Genomic DNA, 19,920 nt, shown 5'->3' on the forward strand with positions numbered 1-19,920 from the left:
TGACTTGAGAAACCTTTCTCTTGTCTCTTTCGACGAAAGGTGAGTTAGCCGGTCGGTCTCACAGTGGGGTAATTTTATTTTATTACACGGAATCTCCTGTTTTTTGTCCCTTAGAACAGGCAACCTCCCCCCCTTGAATAGACGCATCTACATTCATAAGACACTTCTGGAATCAGAAATGACCGATCTATTCCGTGGGATTTCAGGTTTCGAATCGTAACAGGCCACTAGGCCTATAACGTTAAGAAAGAAGAAGAGCAAGAAATAGGATGAATTTTGACGAAGGTTTTTACACACAATTTGCCACATATGTATAGACAGGGCCTTCGTCGGATTAGATCGCGCCCTGAGGCAAACAATTAAATATCGCCCCTGATGGATTATAAGACAAAAATATAAGAAAATCTCCAATTGCTATTTTTTTTATTACAAGAGAAACATTAATCCAAAACGATTACATAATAATATTAATTAAACGCTTGCTCTACTGGGATATCGCACAATAAAACTATTTATAACTTCTTCTAAACTTAAATTATAACCAATGTCTCTATCGATATAGTTGCTAGACCAAGCAACTTTCTTGGGTCATTACTGTTCTCAAATAATTTTTAATCAGTTTAAGCTTGGAGAAACGTCTTTCCCGCACTTGCTACGCTAACAGGAATTGCTAACAATATCCTTGGGGCGATGGTTACGTTGGGATAAATTTCTACAAGATGTTGGTTTCATATATATATATATATATATATATATATATATATATATATATATATATATATATATATATATATATATATATATATATATATATATATATATATATATATACATATATATATATATATATATATATATATATATATATATATATATATATGATAAAATTTGGTGAGGACCACTTTTCTTTTCTATTATTTTTGAGAGAAGTTTTAATTCTTTAAATAAATCTATTGCATCTACATCAGATGTTGTTGCCGTTATACGGCGGCAATCGCAATAAGGATGAACGAGCGCCCTTATTAAGCGTCGCCGTGAGACAGACTGCCTCTATGCTACACCCTGTCGAAGGTACTGTGCATAGATTAATCCATTCTCTGAATTGTTCTATGCACAGTACGTCGACAGGGTGTAGCATAGAGGCAGCCTGTCTCACGGCGCCGCTTAATACCCTGTCGACGGTACTGTGCATAGATTAATCCATTCTCTGAATTGTTCTATGCACAGTACGTCGACAGGGTGTAGCATAGAGGCAGCCTGTCTCACGGCGCCGCTTAATAAGGGCGCTCGTTCATCCTTATTGCGATAGCCGCCGTATTAGCAACAACATCTGATGTAGATGCAATAGATTTATTTAAAGAATTAAGAGAGCATGATGCCTTCTACAATACGATGTCGTACTGTGTACGAAAACGTGATGAAAGCGTTTCATATGTTTGCCTCACCGCCGTGTAAGCATATGAAACGACAAGCAAAATCATTTCCTATGCATTTCTGCCATAAAGCGTATTGATTGTGAGCTTAAAATGCACGTGTTCCGATTTTAGTGCGTTTTCAGTATTAAGTAACACACCTGATCGTGAGGCTTGTAATATTATTTCAGTTTTAGCTAACACAGTACTGCTCGTAAAAATGCGAATTAAATGATCTCGTTACAGAGTCAAAGCATGATTCTGCTTTTTCAAGGAATTTAATTTCATGTTAGTTTTAACTCTTTCTTTGTTTCTCTGAGGTTTCATTTTTTTTCTTTCCTTTGCTATTTGAGTAGCTTATTTTTTCCAACCATTTCCAAACTTTCTTTCATGTTGCTTTATTCAGAGTCCTCTATGCTGCTTCTATGAGAGTACATTTTTCTTACCATACCTCTAACTGACTTCCTCTCGTCTCCAAACTTTTTATTTTCTTTCCGACTTCTATTTTAAATACTTCCTTTATAGGATGTAAATCAAATCTAATATTACTCTTTTGTTTCTTATTAACCCTTAATTTCAATTTAACTTCAGCTATCAATAATTCATGATCTGATCCAAGTCTGCAACAGGTAGTGTTTTGTTGCTTGGATAGCACTCCTCCACCTTCTGCTGGCAACAACAGCATAATCTATCTGATTTCTGTTTTCTCCATTAGGTGAAATCTATTCGTACAGCATTCTTTTACGTTGTTGAAAGAAAGTTTGCAATAAAGCCCCTGTTCTCGCACACAAAACTTCAACTTCTTTTCACTGCTTCATTCCTCAGTCCAAAACCAAATGTCCCAGTAATAACCAGTAATGCCTCGCAGTATATAGTACTTATAAAAGAGATTTTCAAGAGAAAACCTATTTTATCAGTAATATATAATACATGTTGCAAACAGCTGATTTTCTACCTCATCTTCACTCCAATCTGTAGTGTGTGCATATACCTATATGAGTGTAACATTCACTGGATATGCCATTATTCTGATTAGAATTATTCTATCGGAGACTGGGTTGTAACCCAAAATGTATTTTCTGTATTCTCTTCTAATTATGAATACCAATCCATTTACTTCGTTTACATTCTTTCTTGTTGCTTTATTTAGTCTTCTTTGCTTCTTCTATCATTGTACAATTTGTTGCTATCCATAGTCCTTCTAATTCACTTCGTGTCTTCTGCAAACTTTTATTTTGTTTTCTACTTCTATTTTAAATGAGATAAGTACTTTAAATGCCTATTTTGTAAGGATACACAAACTGCAAGTGATGAAGATAAGTAAAATAAAGCAGATTGGATAAGGGGAGGGGAAAGAACGAAAGAAAGAAAGAAGAGTACGGACCAGTCCATAGATAATATAACCGATGTATATTACATGAAATAAGGAATGGCCCGGCATCAGGTACCTCGCATTCGCCACACCAGTACTCTAAATTGAGTCCTTGAAGTCTCACAAACAAACCAATTTTTCTTCTAGATTTTATTCGACATTCTGTATATCGTGATTCTCATCTTCCAGTGCAGTCTTTTCCGAAGTGCCAGATGCTTACTACCAAAGTTATGGAAAAGATATTTAAAGAACCATTAATTTTTTTAGTTCACATACATTTCCTTCGTATTGTCTCAGATAATGCAGGCATATTCTCTAATTAATTTTGCAATAAACAGAAATTCTGAAGGAAGTTTTAAACAAACTGTAACATTTCGCATGCATTAACTGACTTTTGTTAACGTTTTTGGTTGATCGAATGACATTTTTATGTATTTGGTAACAAACATTCAAGTTTAGTTTAACAAAATTTCATATTAAAATATTTAATTTATATTAATATCTTTATTTTTTATTTTTATATACTACGTATAGCGTGCAGCAATTAGAATTAGAGCAGATCAACGTACGAAACGGATTAATGCAAGAAAAGGGGAGATCGTCAATTTAGAGTAAGAGAGGTTTTAAATAATGATAGAAATTAGATAAGGAAAGTAATATAACAATAATATAACAACGATAGATTTTACAAATAGCGCAGTCCAAAGAGCAGTCTAACAGACTAAACAAAAGTAAAACTAGAATTTTACACATGGAAAGTATGGACACTTTGGATGTGAGAAAAACTAAAGTTACTCCGCGAGGAAATGAAGAGATATCGGAGTGATATCGGCGGAGATGCGTTGGACATCATCAGGAGAGATAAAGGAATGCGAAGTCAGGGCATGACGCCAAGCACAAAACAGGAGTTTGTTTCCTTCTTATCAAAAAGCTAGAAAGGCACTGTTAGGCTACAAACCAGTCAATGAACGAATCATAGTAACAAGGTTTATAATATGATATGGAAAGGGAAACGGACAGAGGAGTAGGTGAAATCGAGATACGAAATGAGCTGGAATGTAAATATTATAGAATAATTGCTTTGACAAGTCACCATGGTAAGGTGATGATGAATGATGTTGATAATTCTGACAGATTGAGAACACAATTGAAAGCATGCATTGCGGACGAGCAAGCAGGATTTAGAGCAAATAGAAGTACGATTCAACAGATTTTGATAATACGGTTAATAGAAGAGAAAGCTAGGAGAAAAACCAGAAACATATATAATTGCATTGTTGATTCTCAGAAGGCATTTGACAGTATTAACCATAAAATGACATTAGCAGTGCTAGGGTCCTATGGAATTGATAGAAAAGTAATAACTATATTAAAAGATGTCAATGGAATTGATATAGGAAATGAAGAACAATTCGCATATTTGGGAAGCAAAATAACATACGATTTGGGCTGTCAAAAAGAAACAAAGATCAGAATTGTAAAGGGAAGAGCAAATCTGAAGGCCATGGATAACATCTGAAAAAGTATAGTGATCAGTCTGCAAACAAACCTAAGAGTGCTGGAAGCCTGCATATTTAGCAGTGTACTGTATGAATCTGAAACTTGGATGATAAATAAAGAACAAAGAAAAAATAATTTTTGTATTTGAAGGAACTTGTTACAAAAAAATTCTAAGAATAGGATTGGTACAGAAAATTACAAATGAAGAGCTCTATCCGAAGATACAACCAAATGAGAATCAAATAGAGAAGATTATAAAACAGACGTTGCAATTATTTGGACTCACTGCAGAATACGTGAAGACCAGAAGATAAATATAAAGACATTCATGTTTGGTATTATGGAAGGTATAAAGAGAAAAGGTAGACAAGACAGTGAATAGATAGACGACATCAAGGACTGGTGCGGAATGGATGAACAGAAACTGCAACACTGTGCAATAGACAAAGAAAGGTGGTAGAAAATAGTGAGCCCATGTTTCGTGATGATGATGAACCTGGATGAGGGGGTAGGGGGTAAGGGATAATTTCATTATTGGGAATTATTCCCGAGACCGTACTGTGTGGCGAAGAGTCACATCCTTCCAGAAGTACCCCTTTTTCCAGAACATTGCGGATCTATTCTGGAAAGTCGAAAAATTTTCCAGAGGAAGGGAATGGCAAACCACCTCTATACCCTGCCAAGATATGAACATGCCAAAAAAAGGGAGAGCATGATGTGGTGCTGGAAGGTAGGATCCCCGGACCTGAAGATATCCAACATGCAACTGGGGTAAAAGAGAGGGGGCTTCCACATGTAGAACCAGTTGTTATGATATGTCCAGGTCAAACCCGGAAAGAAGCTTGGTCGCTGATGTTGCTGGTTGGCAAAGGGAGGTTCCCAGTTTCAATATAACCCACAAGATTGGAACCTCGAATATTAGAAGCATGGACCAAGGTAATTTTGAAATAATAAAGATTAAAATGTAGCACAAGAAGCTGATATATTAGGAATAAATGAATTCAGATGGGCAGGAATTGTCCATTTTCAGTCAGGGGACTATATGATGTATTAATCAGGACATAATTCTAAAAATGTACTTTCTTTCTTACTCAGGAAAAATATGGCCTGGTATGTATTTAGTTATAGCGCAGTGAGTGATAGAATCATTTCTCTCATAGTTAGTGGACATTCAATGAATATGACTATCATACATGTTTATCACATCCACTTCGGCGGAACCAGAGAAGACAGGAAAATTTTATGCCAAGTTACAAAGCAAGATTTATAGCTACTTATCGGAGATTCGAATGCAAAATTGGCAGAAACCGAGGAACAAGAAATAACAAGTTGTTTTGGTTTACGTATTCGTGGCAATGCAGAAAAGAGACTAGTTGAGTTGTGTGAGGAGAATTCTTTGTTTGTTGCTGAGATTTGTTTTATACAACACAAACTGAGATTGCACACATTACCTTCGGGACAATACAGAAATCAAATTGACTATATAATTCGATAAAGAAGATGGAAAAGTGTAATTCAGTCTCTCAAGACTTTGCAATTGCAGGCTGTGGAACAGACAATGCATTATTTCTGGTTACGATACATGTGAAATTATGGAAAGTGAAACAATACAAATGTCAATCGATATGATCTTCAAAACATACCGGCCAAATGCAATATAATCATACAGAACAGTTTCAGCACGCTACATTTGTGAAAGAGAACCAGAAGAATTATGAGAACAGATTAAAGATATAACTAAAACAGAAGCAAAGAAGAATATTCTAACAGTTTTAAGAAGAAGAAGTCTAAATGGCTGTCAGAGGCTGCTACCTAAACTGCTCAGGAGATGAGGCAAATGTAGGCCACAGGAAGTATGCAGAAAGTACTGCGTTTGAATGCAGAGGTTTCAAGGACAAGCCAGAAGAGACAAGGGAAAATACTTTAACCAGTAATGTCAAAGCAAGGAAGGAAAAACAAGAGATCTTTTCAAAAAGATGAGTGAACTGATAGGGAATTTTATCGCTAAGGTGACAGTATTGAAAAATAATCACAAAGGATATCTCGCAGAATCTGTGGTCATCAAAGAAACATGGAAAGTACATGAAGAAGAGATTTGCAGAAAGGACTCCAAAATTACTGAGAAATTTGAAGAGCAGGATTATACATAGCAGTCAGTACCATAGGAGAGAGAGAGAAGTCAGGTGAGCACTGCAGTAGATATTCAGTACGAAAGCACCAGGAGGAGACGGAACACCTATTGAGCTGTTCAAAGACCTTGGAGTGAACACATTAAAATTTTAACAGTTCTGTATCAACGAATTTGGATCACAACTATAGACATTGGAATGGAAAAAAAATCACTTTATATTCATCTATTGAAGAAAGTTGATGTAAGAGAGCAAAAATTACAGAACTATAGCAGTGATTCATCATGCAAATAAAGTGTTAATATCATTCAGCAAACTGGAATCATTCAAGAAGAAAGAAATGCTAGCCGAATAAGCTGGATTTCGAAAAGGCAGAGGAACAGGAGATCAGATCATCATGTAAGACAGATGATAGAAAGAGCACAGGAATATCAAAATAATGTCTACCTTTGTTTCCTTGACTACACTGAGGCTTTTGACTCTGTAGATCATATGAAACTGTGTAATCTATTAAGAACAATAGGAGTAGCACAGCATTTCATTATCCTTCTGAGGAATCTTTATCATGAACAAGATGCCACTGTCCGAATAGATCTTGGAGAAACTGTGTATTGCACGATATGTAAAAGAGTGTGACATGTTATATGTATGTTATATTATTTTCATACTGTTTAACTTGTACAGCGAATACATTTTAAGAATGGCAGTGCTGAAGGAGTCTTCAGTTAAAATTAAAATTGCTCGAAGAAACATTAATAATTTGAGATATGCAGATGGTACCGCCTTGCTATAAGAATGAAAAGAAAATCTGGTGGATCTTATTATGAAAATTTAAGAAGGAAGAGCTATATATTGCCTTAACATCAAAAAGATAAAAGTAATAGCAACATTTGAACTTAACGATTTTTAAGTAGGTGAGTAGAAAATTATACCTCCATAAATGGAAGTAGTTAACAATTTGTTTACTCGTAGGATCCCGAATTGCTAAAGATGGGTATTGTACTGAAGTCGTTAGAAGAAAATTATTACTCGGAAGGTAAGCAATGACAAATTTCTGCAAGATCTTTAAAGAAAATATATTAGCCTCGCAACAAAATCGGAATCATGAAAGCAATGGTACTCAGTGTGGTACTGCAAAGATAGTAAAGTTGAACCCTGAGAAAGAGTGAAAGAAGGAAGAATAATGCATTTGAATTATTGGTTTGGAGACGATTAATACGAGTGCCAAGGACTGCAAAGTGAAGCAATAAATCAGTGATAGATAGAGTAAATGCAGATTGCTCCTTCGATGCTGTGATCATCAAGCAAAAATTGTCATACTTATTGTGAGAGGAAATGACAGTCTGGAGAAGATGATTACTAAGGTTGATGGAAGCCGTAGGAGAAGAACAAGAATTAGATCGGTTGATGAATTTAAAGAAGCAACTAGAATGCGCCTGAGAATTCTTAAAGATATGGCCAGGGTCAGAGCAGATCTGAATGGAGAGGGTATGTTCAGAGAGTCACCACGAGACGAAAACGACTCGATGGAACATAACAGCAACTTGGAGAGCTGTTTCACTTACGTTACACATATATTTTCAGAATTTTGTAATTAAATATGAAGCTTACAATAAAAAAGATTACTGTGTCTATCTATATCCTCCATAAATAAATAGTTCTAACATTTTGATAGTAGAAGTAAATCCATATATATATATCTTTGTGGCTTACACTTTATCAGAATATAACCATAGCGTTTATACCTACATCAATTATTTCCTTTATGAATGTTATAAGAAAACATTCTACCTTGATAATCGTGTGCTGACAGACGGGATACACTGGTGTTGTAAACGCATGCTTAGGAATGATGTGTAAATTTTTATGTAAAGACTCGTCCATTCAAAATGGGATTGTGAGCACGTTCGTTTAAAACGAACTAAATATTAAGGAGCAAAGCAAAATCTATTTTCTAGAGAGCACTGAGTTAGAATTTTAAATTTAAATATTAAATTAATACCATTATCTGCACTATTGAAACGACATCGTTTTTTAATATGATGAAGGTTCAATCTTTAATAGTGAAACATCACATGCAAATATCAATCAAAAAGATTAAAGAATTATATTTTACAAGTGAACGCTGTACGATGTTTTTTTTCCCTCCTGTAAAGTGAATATGTTCTTATTATGCTCCTACTGTGTGTGTTGGGGGGGGGGGGTGAATGGTTGGATGGGATGTGAGTACATATGCGTACTTTGAACCCGTGTATAACCACTCTTAATTAACGGAAATCCTGTATACACAGCAGAAAGGAAATACTAGAACGACAGCTGACGTTCAAGTAGAAGTCATCAGCAACGCTAATGGCATAAATAAATATGATCTGTAATATTGCTGGGAACAATCTGCGCAACAAAATAAATAACTTATTGAAGTTTACATTATGGAATAAACTAAAGATAAGAACGGTAACTCACGTCTTGGACTTAGATCTCCACACCGTATTCTTGGCATTATCAGTTAGAAGCAGCCATGAACAGCTACTGGTTAGTTATATTGCACCTTTCACTCATTTTTCCCATTTCACGTAAGCATTCTTTTATTTTGTCTTCAATTTTTAGAAAAATCTCCATTTCATAATAGATTTAGAATTACTTTCCACTACTGTTCAAATACTTTTATATTTAGAAAGCATCTGCTCGTAAGCTGTAGTAGATTATAACCTAACATACAAACACTTATCATAGGATCACCTTTCTTCATAAATGTAACAGAACTAGTCGAAACATGAACCCTGACCTCCTCGATGTTTTAGATTTTTACAGCTGCTAATGTTGCTTGCAAAATTGAAATTAGGTAGCATTTTAAGGTGTATTATTATGTTTTAGCTGATGTGTATGTTTATTGAATTACTGAAATATAACAATATTCATTTATGTTTAAAATTTTGAATAAATTTCTCTGAAATAATTTAAATTACATTCATTAAAGGAAGAAAAGTAATATATCCCAACTAACAATATATCATATTGTAATAACAATAAACAATATCACTATAAAATATACCCGAGGAATGGAGGGAGAGTACTCTTGTCCCCATCTACAAGGGTAAAGGGGATGCACAAGACTGTAAAAATTACAGAGGAATAAAGTTGATGTCCCACACAATGAAGATCCTAGAAAGGGCTCTTGATGGTAGATTGAGAAAGGAGGTGGAGATTGCATAGGAACAATTTGGATTCATGCCTGGTAGATCAACAACAGATGCTATCTTTGGTTTACGGCAGATGATGGAAAAATATCGAGAGAAACAAAGGGAGCTACATCTGGTATTTATTGATCTGGAGAAAGCATACGATCGAGTGCCAAGGCAAGAAGTCTGGAGGTGTCTGAGGGAGAAGAAGGTGCTGGAGAAATATGTCAGGTTGGTGCGGGAAATGTACAGAAATGTGAAGACAAGGGTTCAGACCTGTTTGGGTCAGACAGAAAGTTTTCAAGTAACAGTTGGCTTGCATCAAGGGTCAACATTAAGTCCGTTTCTGTTTAATATTGTGATGGAGGTGGTAACAGAGGAGGTGAGAGAAGATGCGCCTTGGACAATGTTGTATGCAGATGACATCTTGTTGTGTGTAGATTCAAGAGAAGAAGCGGGAACTAAACAGAAAAGATGGAGAAAAGTACTGGAAGAGAGAGCTATGAGACTGAGCAGAAGTAAGACAGAGTATATGTGTTGCGCAGTCGGCGTCGGTCAGGAGACAGATCTGGAGCTGGCAGGAAATGTCATCAGGAAGGTGAGAGACTTTAGATACTTAGGTTCAACAGTGGAAGAAGATGGAGGAGCTGAGAAGGAAGTGGGATGCAGGATACAAGCGGGTTGGAGGAACTTGAGGGAGATGGCTGGAGTGTTATGCGATAAGAGGATGCCGATCAATCTGAAAGGCAAATTTTATAGGACAGTAGTGAGGCCAGCTATGACATATGCTATAGAAACTGTCGTCTTGAGGAAAAATAACATCAGCAGGATGGAAGTAGCAGAGATGAGAATGCTTAGGTGGATGTGCGGTGTGACCAGAAAGGATCGTCTGGGAAATGACTATGTCAGGGGAACAGTGAAAGTTACGAACTTAGGAGCGAAAATACAGGAGGCAAGGTTGAGATGGTTTGGTCATGTGGTGAGGAGGGAGGACGAATATGTGGGAAGAAGGGTCATGCAGACGGATGTGCAAGGAAGGCGGAAGCGTGGGCGGCCAAAGAAGAGATGGAGGAAGCTGGTAGAAGAGGACTTGAAGATGAAGAACTTGGATGTGGTGACAGCCCAAGACAGGAAGGTGTGGAGGAGACTCGTTACAAACAGTCACCCCACTTAAGTGGGAGAAGCTGCAGAAGAAGAAGAAGAATAAGAATATCACTATAAAACATATAACAATATGTTAATAACAATTAATGATGTACATGAATATATAATCCAATATTACCAAGCCGACAATGGCAGAATACCTGTTCTAAATGCAATTATCTGATATTTCATTTTATTTTTTATTATTCATTTCGTTTGCTTTTTATTGCATTTCTTTATTTATCTCATTGTATTATTAGCAGAGACTCCTAGCTCAGTCGTTATAGACGAAACCCTTTGGTCTGAAAGACCTGGGTTCGATTCCAGTTAGTGATGTGAGGAACCTTTATCTGGTCTCTTTCGACGAAAGGTGAGTTAGCCCGTCTCATATGGAGATAGAGGGTTGCTTCACCAGGAAATTCTGGTTTTTCGTCCCCAGAACAAACAAATGTTTCCCGTGAATACAAGCGGTACAGACACAGAACACACCGGGAGGTATACAGCTAACCATCTTACTCTCCAATTACGGTTGCAACCGTAACCGTAACTGAAGAGTTAGTTAAAAGGATAAAACCTCGACACCGAAAAGGTAAAAGAGGAAGGATTAAGAAGAAGCAGATGGATAATCAGAGTCAAACTAATGATCTGTAGAATCAGACTATATAATGTCTTGTCAAAACCCACTCTATATGGAAGCGAAACATGGACCATAAAAAAGAAAGATGAAACACTAATTCAAACAAAAGAAATGAAGTTCCTCAGAAAAACAGCTGGATATACCAAGTGGGACCACAAAACAAATGAAGAAATCTTACAATCCCTGAAAATAAAACCAATTAATTACGACATAATTAATTGGTTTAAGACAGTATAAACAAAAATGGCTAGAACATTTAAATCGAATGGACACAAGCAGACTACCAAAAATATTATACAACTACAAAATAAGTGAAAAAAGAAGAATAGGAAGACCAAGAGAAAGATGGCTGAGACCGGATCAGGCCCTTGGCCTAAATTCCATGTTAGTAAGAAGAAGAAGAAGAGACAAGTGGTCACAAAGTGAACATTCAGTACATTTAGGACTGGTTAATTTTTTGAATTACCTCTTATAGGAATACCAGCTAATTTAATTCCTTCTGGAATTATATTGCTCCAGTCTCATTATAGACGGTTACTACTCAGTCTGTCCTGAAGGGTATTAATATTATTTGTAACTGTTGAAAAGAAGTAAGGCTGCGAGGCAACTATATCCTTTCCCACAATCTACAGACCGAGCGATACATTTCTGCCTCGAGAAGATAAACATTCGTATTAGGAAGAGACACCATCACAAAACATTGCAAATCACATGAATTTGCAATGTTAAGATGCAAGTATTTACTCCTCTAAATGGAATTGGAAATAGTTCTGTGACTGCTACAAGAACCTTAGCATTTATAAAAAGAACAGTAATTTATTAGTTGCATAAAATAAAACACAAATTTGGTGGGATTACTATATTAAATTGAAAATACGTGCATAAGTCAGATGTTAGTTTTGGCATATATCGTTCAAAATAGATGTGTACTTTTATTATTATTATTATTATTATTATTATTATTATTATTATTATTATTATTATTATTATTATTAGCCATCTTCCCCTATAAAGTAAAATCTTCCAATACGCATATGGCATCGCTATAGTATCCATTTATATCAAAGTAAATATCGCTTACATAAATATAAAACAAAACAAAATCAATCAAATTACTTACTCGCTAACCGAAAACTGTATATATATATATTGTTAGTAGAATTGATTCGGGATGTATACATTTAGAAAATTAATATTTATACTGACTAGAACCCGAGAAAGTATAACACAAAAAAACCTTTATGAATCATGACTAGATTCATCGGTGCCCCAACTTATTCAGGTGAGAAAGAAATAACGCAAAACTTATAAAACTAACAAGGTAAAAAAAACATGGACTTTTCAGCTTAATAAAAAGAAGAAGAATAGCAACAGTCATCTTTCAATTGGTGGCCGCGTGCTAGTGTTAGCGTGTTTTGAATGTGAGTGACAGCTGATTTTAGAGCGCCAGTACTGAATTACTGCGCTATGGGAATCAGGCAAACTGTAGCTCAGATTGTGGTTCATGTGTGAAGGGTTCAGAACTATTTCTTTGGATTCTACAATTAGTCTTTCAAATTCATCATTGCATATATATCAATTGGTCGTGCGGTCCTAATGAATTTGGTGTTGACGTTCTTCTAGGTTAGAGTTGACGGAGAAAAGAACATGACTGGAAAGGGCGCTCTCTCGTGTTCTTCTGTAGGAGATGTCACGTCAAATTTACTCTTTAAAAAAAAAACTTGGCACCATCTGCACACTTGCCCATCGTGCAAGATGTCTTACTTCCACAGAAGTAAGACCTTCAAACAGAACTCAACTTCCTGAAAAGCACCTTCTTAAATAATGACTATTCATCTCGTAACATCACTAAACGTTTGAGACCACGTCAACAACCTAGACAAAAAGATGAATCCAACCCTATTACTCACACCCAGTTACCATTTGTTAGCTCTCTTACCCCAAAACTAGCTAGGATTATGAAGAAATTCAACATAAAGATCGACTATACCACTCCGCCAAAACTTCGTTCTTTTCTGAGTCGGCCAAAACCAAAACACAACCAACTGCATTTTCCAGGTGTTTATAGAGTTATGTGCGACTGTGTCGACCTTATTTTGGTCAGAGTGATAAATCTATTTCACTACGTCTTGAGGAACATACACGTGACATCTCCTACAGAAGAACACGAGCGAGCGCCCTTTCCAGTCGTGTTCTTGTCTCCGCCAACTCTAACCTAGAAGAACGTCAACACCATATTGATTGGGAACGCACGACCAATTGATATATATGCAAGGATGAATTTGAATGACGAATTATAGAATCCAAAGAAATAGTTCTGAACCCTTTACGCATGAACAACCATCTGAGCTACAGTTTGCCTGATTGCCATAGCGCAGTAATCCAGTACTGGCGCTCTAAAATCAGCTGTCACTCACATTCAAAACACGCTAACACTAGCACGCGGTCACCAATTGAAAGATGACTGTTGCTATTCTTCTTCTTTTTATTAAGCTGAAAAGTCCATGTTTTTTACCTTGTTAGTTTTATAAATTTTGTGTTATTTCTTACTCACCTGAAGAAGTCGGCGCTATATATATATATATATATATATCACACACACACACACACACACACACACACACACACACACACACACACACACACACACACACACACACACACACACACACCACTCTCCAACACCATTACAAGCACACAAATACGCACATCCAAATACAATCTCATTGTAAAAAATGTTCAACCTTACTCAAGCAGTGATAGTTTGTTGGAGCGTGTACTACTCTCTACAACTTTAATAGAATAAAGCATTTATATATTTTTTCTTTTTCACTTTATTATGTCTTGCATACATATAATAATTACATTATAAAATTATAGCAATTACAAAATTTAAAAATTACTTACATATGATAATAGTTTTTTTTTTAATTCAATGATATTATTATTATTGTTGTTGTTGTTCCGGGCAACTCCAACGAGTCGACAGACTCATCGAGGGAGGACCTAACATCATGTCAAGAACAACTATTCGACATTGACACAGTATCTATCGTGCCTTGCCTTGAACTCATTCACAGTCGGAGTACCCACAACAGACTCTGGAAGCTTATTCCACTCATTCACCACTCTCCAAGTAAAATAACCTAGCTCTAACACCCTTGTCAACCACGCTCTTGCCCAGCTTCCATGCATGTGGCCCCTAGTCCTCCCACCACCAGTCATATTTTCAAAAATAGCTTCTGGATCTATCTTGTAGAAACCCTTCAGTAATTTGAATGTCTCAATCATATCACCCCTCCTTCGCCTATCGTCCAATCTCTGCAACCCACAAATCTTCAACCTATTCTCATAAGATTCATTCCACAGACCTTCTATCATCTTGGTCACTCGTCTCTGGATCCTTCCCACTTCTTCCCCATCACGAAGAAACCCTGCTGCCCATAACTGGGCACAGTAGTCCAGATGGGGTCTTATCAAGGCTCGATACAGAGGAACAACAACTTGTTTGTCTCTGCATGTTAAAGTATTTTTCAGAAACCAAGTGATTTGATGAGCTGATTTAGTCACTTTTGCAATGTACCCCTTAAACTTCAACTCCCTATCCACCAACACTCCCAAATCCCTGGCCTCATCAATCTCCTGGAGTACGGTTCCACCAATGCGATATACTGCTTCTATTCTTTTCACCCCAAAGTGCATAACCTTACACTTTGGCACATTAAACTGACATCCATTTTTCCTAGCCCAGTCCTCCAAACTATCCAAATCATCCTGTAACATTTTGACATCCTGTGCACTCACAATTGCTCTACCCAACTTTGCATCATCAGCAAACAAGTGAACACTTCCTCTCAAATCCTTTCCTATATCATTGATGAACAAATTGAAAAGCAGTGGTCCAAGAACAGAGCCCTGCGGCACACCATTAGTCATAAGCGGTCTTTTAGACTCCACACCTGCATAAACACTCTCTGGTATCTCTCCTTCAACCACCCTCCTATCCATCTCACCAACCCTATATCTATCCCCATCTGCTCCAGTTTACTAATTAGGGTTCCATGTGGTATCCTGTCAAAGGCCTTGGCAAGGTACAGTAGTATCACTGTAAACCAATTACCCCTATCCAGTTCAGCCGTCACTGTGTTATAGAACGTGAGCAAGTTACTGAGGCATGATCTACCCTTCACAAAACCATGTTGTCCCCCATACAATATCCCATTTTCATCTATCCAATCCTGTATTCTTTTCTTGACTAATTTCTCTAAGACCTTGACAATGATTCCTGATATGCTAATCGGTGGGTAATTTACAACAGCAGTCTTGGAACCACCTTTATGCAGTGGAACTATTTTCCCCTCTTTCCACCCCCTCGGGACTAACCCAGACCCGAGACTCAAATTAAACAAAATGGTCAAGGGTACTGACAATTCTTTAGCTGCTTCTCGTACTGGTATAACATCCAATCCCACGGATGTATTGACATTGAGGTTATGCAATAGACTACTCACCTCCATTCACCACAATTCCCGTATAATCTACTGGTTTATTCGTTTCTGCAATGTCAGTGGATGATACATACCTGCAAAGTGCTCACTCAGTAACTCAACTATATCAACTGATTCAGTGACCTCCCAACCATCGGCATCCTTTAAAATTATTCTGCCATGTACAATTTTCCTTTTACTTGCTACTTATCTAAAAATCTGTTTAGAATTCTCTTTAGCCTGCATGGCCAATGTTCTTTCGTAATCCTTTTTTGCTTTTCTTACCACACTCGTTACCCTTCTGGCCTGCCCATTATACAGTTAATGTGCCTGCCGGTCACCTTTCTCCTTAAATTCCCTCCATAGTTGTTTATTTTTTTGCAGCTCAAGCTTAATGGTGTTATTCATCCATTTAACCCCTAGTTGATTTATTATTCGGACTCTAGGTATACAGTCAGCCATTGCTTCATGCAAACACTTCTTAACTGCCTCCCATGCACTATCAACCTCTGGTCCTTGCAGTTGTACATGCCATGGCACTGAACCAATCATACTCGTAAGCTTGTCATGCTTTCCAGCCCGATAATTCCACATGTACCCCGTCTTAATTGAAAATTCCACACCTTCAGCCACCTCCCAAGTCAAGACCCTATGATTACTCTCACCAGTTGGTGGCAATGTGGTCATATTTATTACAGCCAAATCCTCAGATGTAATTACTAGTTCAAGCACTCTCTGACCCCTAGTATTTTCCATTACATGCTGTCGCAGATAGTTATCCCTTAATAACCGCATAAAATCCAATTCCTTCTTCCCGTGTGTCCTCTCCTCACTTCAAGCAATGCGACCATAGTTGAAATCTCCCATAATAATTACCCTCCTTCCACTCATTTCTTCTATTTGCTTGTGCATACTGTCACCACCATCTTTTCCATCACCTGGTCTATAGCAGCACCCCATTGTATATTTAGTTCTGCTAGCCACAATCTCACACCAAATGGCCTCAAATGTGCTCTTTTCTCTATCATGCAATTCAACTTCTATTCTCCTTGGCTGCAGCTCATCAGCTATCATCAACAATACTCCTCCCCCATTTTATTCTCCCGGTCATTCCTGAACACACTATACCCATCACATTCAATCCCACTAGCTATATCATCTACAGTCAGCCATGATTCACTAATACCAATAACCTGTGGTCTTGAAGTGCCAACCATAGCCAAAAACTCTTCCTTCTTGTTCCTAATACTCCAAGCATTAGTGTACATGAATTTAAGACCCCTATTATCCCCAACCCTACCTTGATGGCTTATATTAACTATCCCACTCTGATTTTTTGTCCTTATTCGCTCGGGCATATTATATTCATTCATACATTCAACTGCCTCCCTAAGGACTGTATATCTACACCCCCCCTACTAAATCTAGTTTCCCTGAATTTGCACATCCACTATATTCAGCAACACTTTCTCAAGTCTCCTTACACCGTAACCATTTAAATGCAAGCCATCCATCTTATATAGATCCTTTCGCCCATCGAACTCACTCCACACATCCACAAATTCCACACCACTCGTCATACATAACCCACGCATAAAGTCATTCGCAATTATGGCCCTCCTTTTAAACATTTCACTGTCATACCGTGGCAAAAGACTAATCATTCTAACTCTCTCACTCTTTTCTTTTGCTACCTCAAACAATTCATTCAGGTCTTCTATCATTTCCATTTTGTCTCCTTTCAAATCATTCATACCTGCCACAACAATCATTTCTTTCACCCTTTCCTTTTGCTCTCTAACAGATTCAGTTACATCATTTATGGTCGCACCAGGTTGGTACGATTTTGTCAAATCCTCTACTAGCACACCTCTTACTAACGAGTCGTCTCCATACAGCACTCTATCCTTCATTTTGTTCATGTTCACACTCATACGCCTAATTTTAATTAAAGTTATGATTGCATATTATGCATTTACAAAACATGTTCTTCTATTTTTTACAATAATTTCATACTGATTTTTCCGTGTTTCGTATAATGTGTTAATAAAGTTAATATAGATGGTAATTTATAGTTTTCAGTTGGATATGAGTACATTTTAACAGCATTTATAGTATAACAGTGAATTATATATTTTTTACAATTTTTGCTTTTATTGTTTTATCCGCTGTAACTACAGCACTTCAATTTCAATGTAATAAATAATTCTTTTTTTTTCTTTCTGTTGATGTCGGTTGAGATGTAATCTCTCCGCTTGCATCCTGGAAGACTTTTAATTAGCTTATCTGAGAATGACACCTGTTAGATTTTTATATATTTATTTCATTGCTATGTTGGAAGTAGGCTGATGTTTTGGGTAGTCAAATGAATGATCTGAAAGGTCTGACCAAAGTGAAATTGTCGGTATATTCCGGTGTTAATGCATCTGTATTGATGATTCACATTCCTTTTTTTTTATTGTGGTCTTCTTTTTGAACTAATTAGGAGACTTTTTTTTCACTGTGGCAGCATTTCTGTCTTCTGAGCTTTTTAATTTGTATAGGCTTTGAAGTTTATGACTTCCTCAAGAATATCTTGGCATCTCTGATCCACAAAATTGGAAATTTATTTCTGTTTTTGCTTTTCTTACTTGGTACAACAGATTCTGGTTGAATGGTATTAAATATTCGGATAGGAAGATTGGTGTATTGTCTTGCAATGCGTTCAAGTCCTTGGCAGCTGTTTTTTTTCTGTCTGTAGGCTTTTATGAGATTGTCTCTTCTGGACTTGCTTGTAAGACGAACTATGACTGGTGCAAGTCGTGGCAAGCCTTGTTTTTTGCTCTTCCTAGGAATACGATTTACGGTCTGAATGTCAGTAAGAGGTAAGGGAATATCAATTGCATGACCTAATTTTAAAATTACGTCTCTGAGGTTTTCTGTAGGTGCAGTTTCAGGAAGACATGACATGACAAGATCTTCTTTATGTTGTTGCTGATTTAAAGTTCGTATTATTGTTTTAGAGAATGGAGTTCTTGACGGAGTTCGGATGTCTCTTTCATCAAATTGTGTTGCCTGTCTTTGAGTGCGTTAATGCTGATTTTAACGTGTTTTACCGTCTGAAACACTTCTATCACTGCTAAGTTATTATGTTTGACCAAATCTTCATATTCTTTAGTTTTTTATTATTTTTTCGTTCTGTTTTTCAAAGAGTTCTTGTATAAAATCTACTAAGCCGGCTTTTATAGTCTCTAGTCCGTTTTCTATAGTATATTTAAAGAGTTGACATTATAGGACTCGCCTGCCTTTTTTTTTGTCTGTTCGGTTCGTCATCTGATTTTGCCTCTGGTATAATCGGCTGCGTCGTAGGTGGCTGCCTTAGATGTCTTTCTTTGTTCTTCCTGCAGAGTATGCACTTCCAGTTCTCGCATGATGCATTGATTTTATGTTGACATGTTGTTTCTGAAAAGCCGGCACATTTTAAGTACAGAATCCTACTGCATTTCGTAGAGGTTATTTGATTTCTGTCGGACGATAAATTCTCCATTCATTTGATATACTTCATGACTCACCTATCTTCCCTTGAGTAACTGTGGCATGATTGTAAAGATGGCGATGTCCTTGTTCTTTGCTCGTTGTTGACTGCGGTCGTCTCTGATCAGTTTTCAACACTTCAAAATTATGTTTCTTCTCAGTCAATTTCGGTGAATTTTAAATCACTGTCTTTGGGAGTGATTTAAAGTTGGAGTTACTTGGGAACAGTTTCAAATTAAAAACAGCAGTTCGAACCACTTTAAAACTACAAAAAACGGAAGCAGCACTATCACAGTGTGCCCGTTCGTAATAATAATAATAATAATAATAATATTTTTTAATAATAATAATAATAATAATAATTTTTTAATAATAATAGTTTATTATCTCAAATAATTACATGAATATACTAAAATTTAAGCAACAATGCAACTTTTTCTTGCAAATGGTTCAGTAAAATTATAATTACTCATAATATTATTATCATTTGCAGAATTTCTCATTGACGCAAGAGTAAAGAGCGTGTATTATTACCATTAATAATAATC

The 19,920-nt window shown here is 36.6% G+C and overlaps 1 protein-coding gene across 1 annotated transcript in view; it reads left to right on the forward strand.

Moving 5' to 3' along the window:
• The first annotated feature begins 8,803 nt into the window (after window positions 1–8,803).
• LOC150110339 (macrophage mannose receptor 1-like) overlaps window positions 8,804–19,920 on the forward strand; it is a 161,065-nt gene continuing 149,948 nt past the window's right edge. The window contains exon 1 of the mRNA XM_090393039.1: window positions 8,804–8,986. Within this exon, the coding sequence (XP_090249165.1) occupies window positions 8,932–8,986 (55 nt within the window). The 5' untranslated portion in view covers window positions 8,804–8,931. The remainder of the gene's footprint in view (window positions 8,987–19,920) is intronic.

Source organism: Typopeltis vanoorti, chromosome 1 (genome assembly GCF_054136105.1).
Source record: "Typopeltis vanoorti isolate ZY-2024b chromosome 1, IOZ_Tvanoo_1.0, whole genome shotgun sequence".
In the NCBI taxonomy this organism is placed as follows: Eukaryota; Metazoa; Arthropoda; class Arachnida; order Uropygi; family Thelyphonidae; genus Typopeltis; species Typopeltis vanoorti.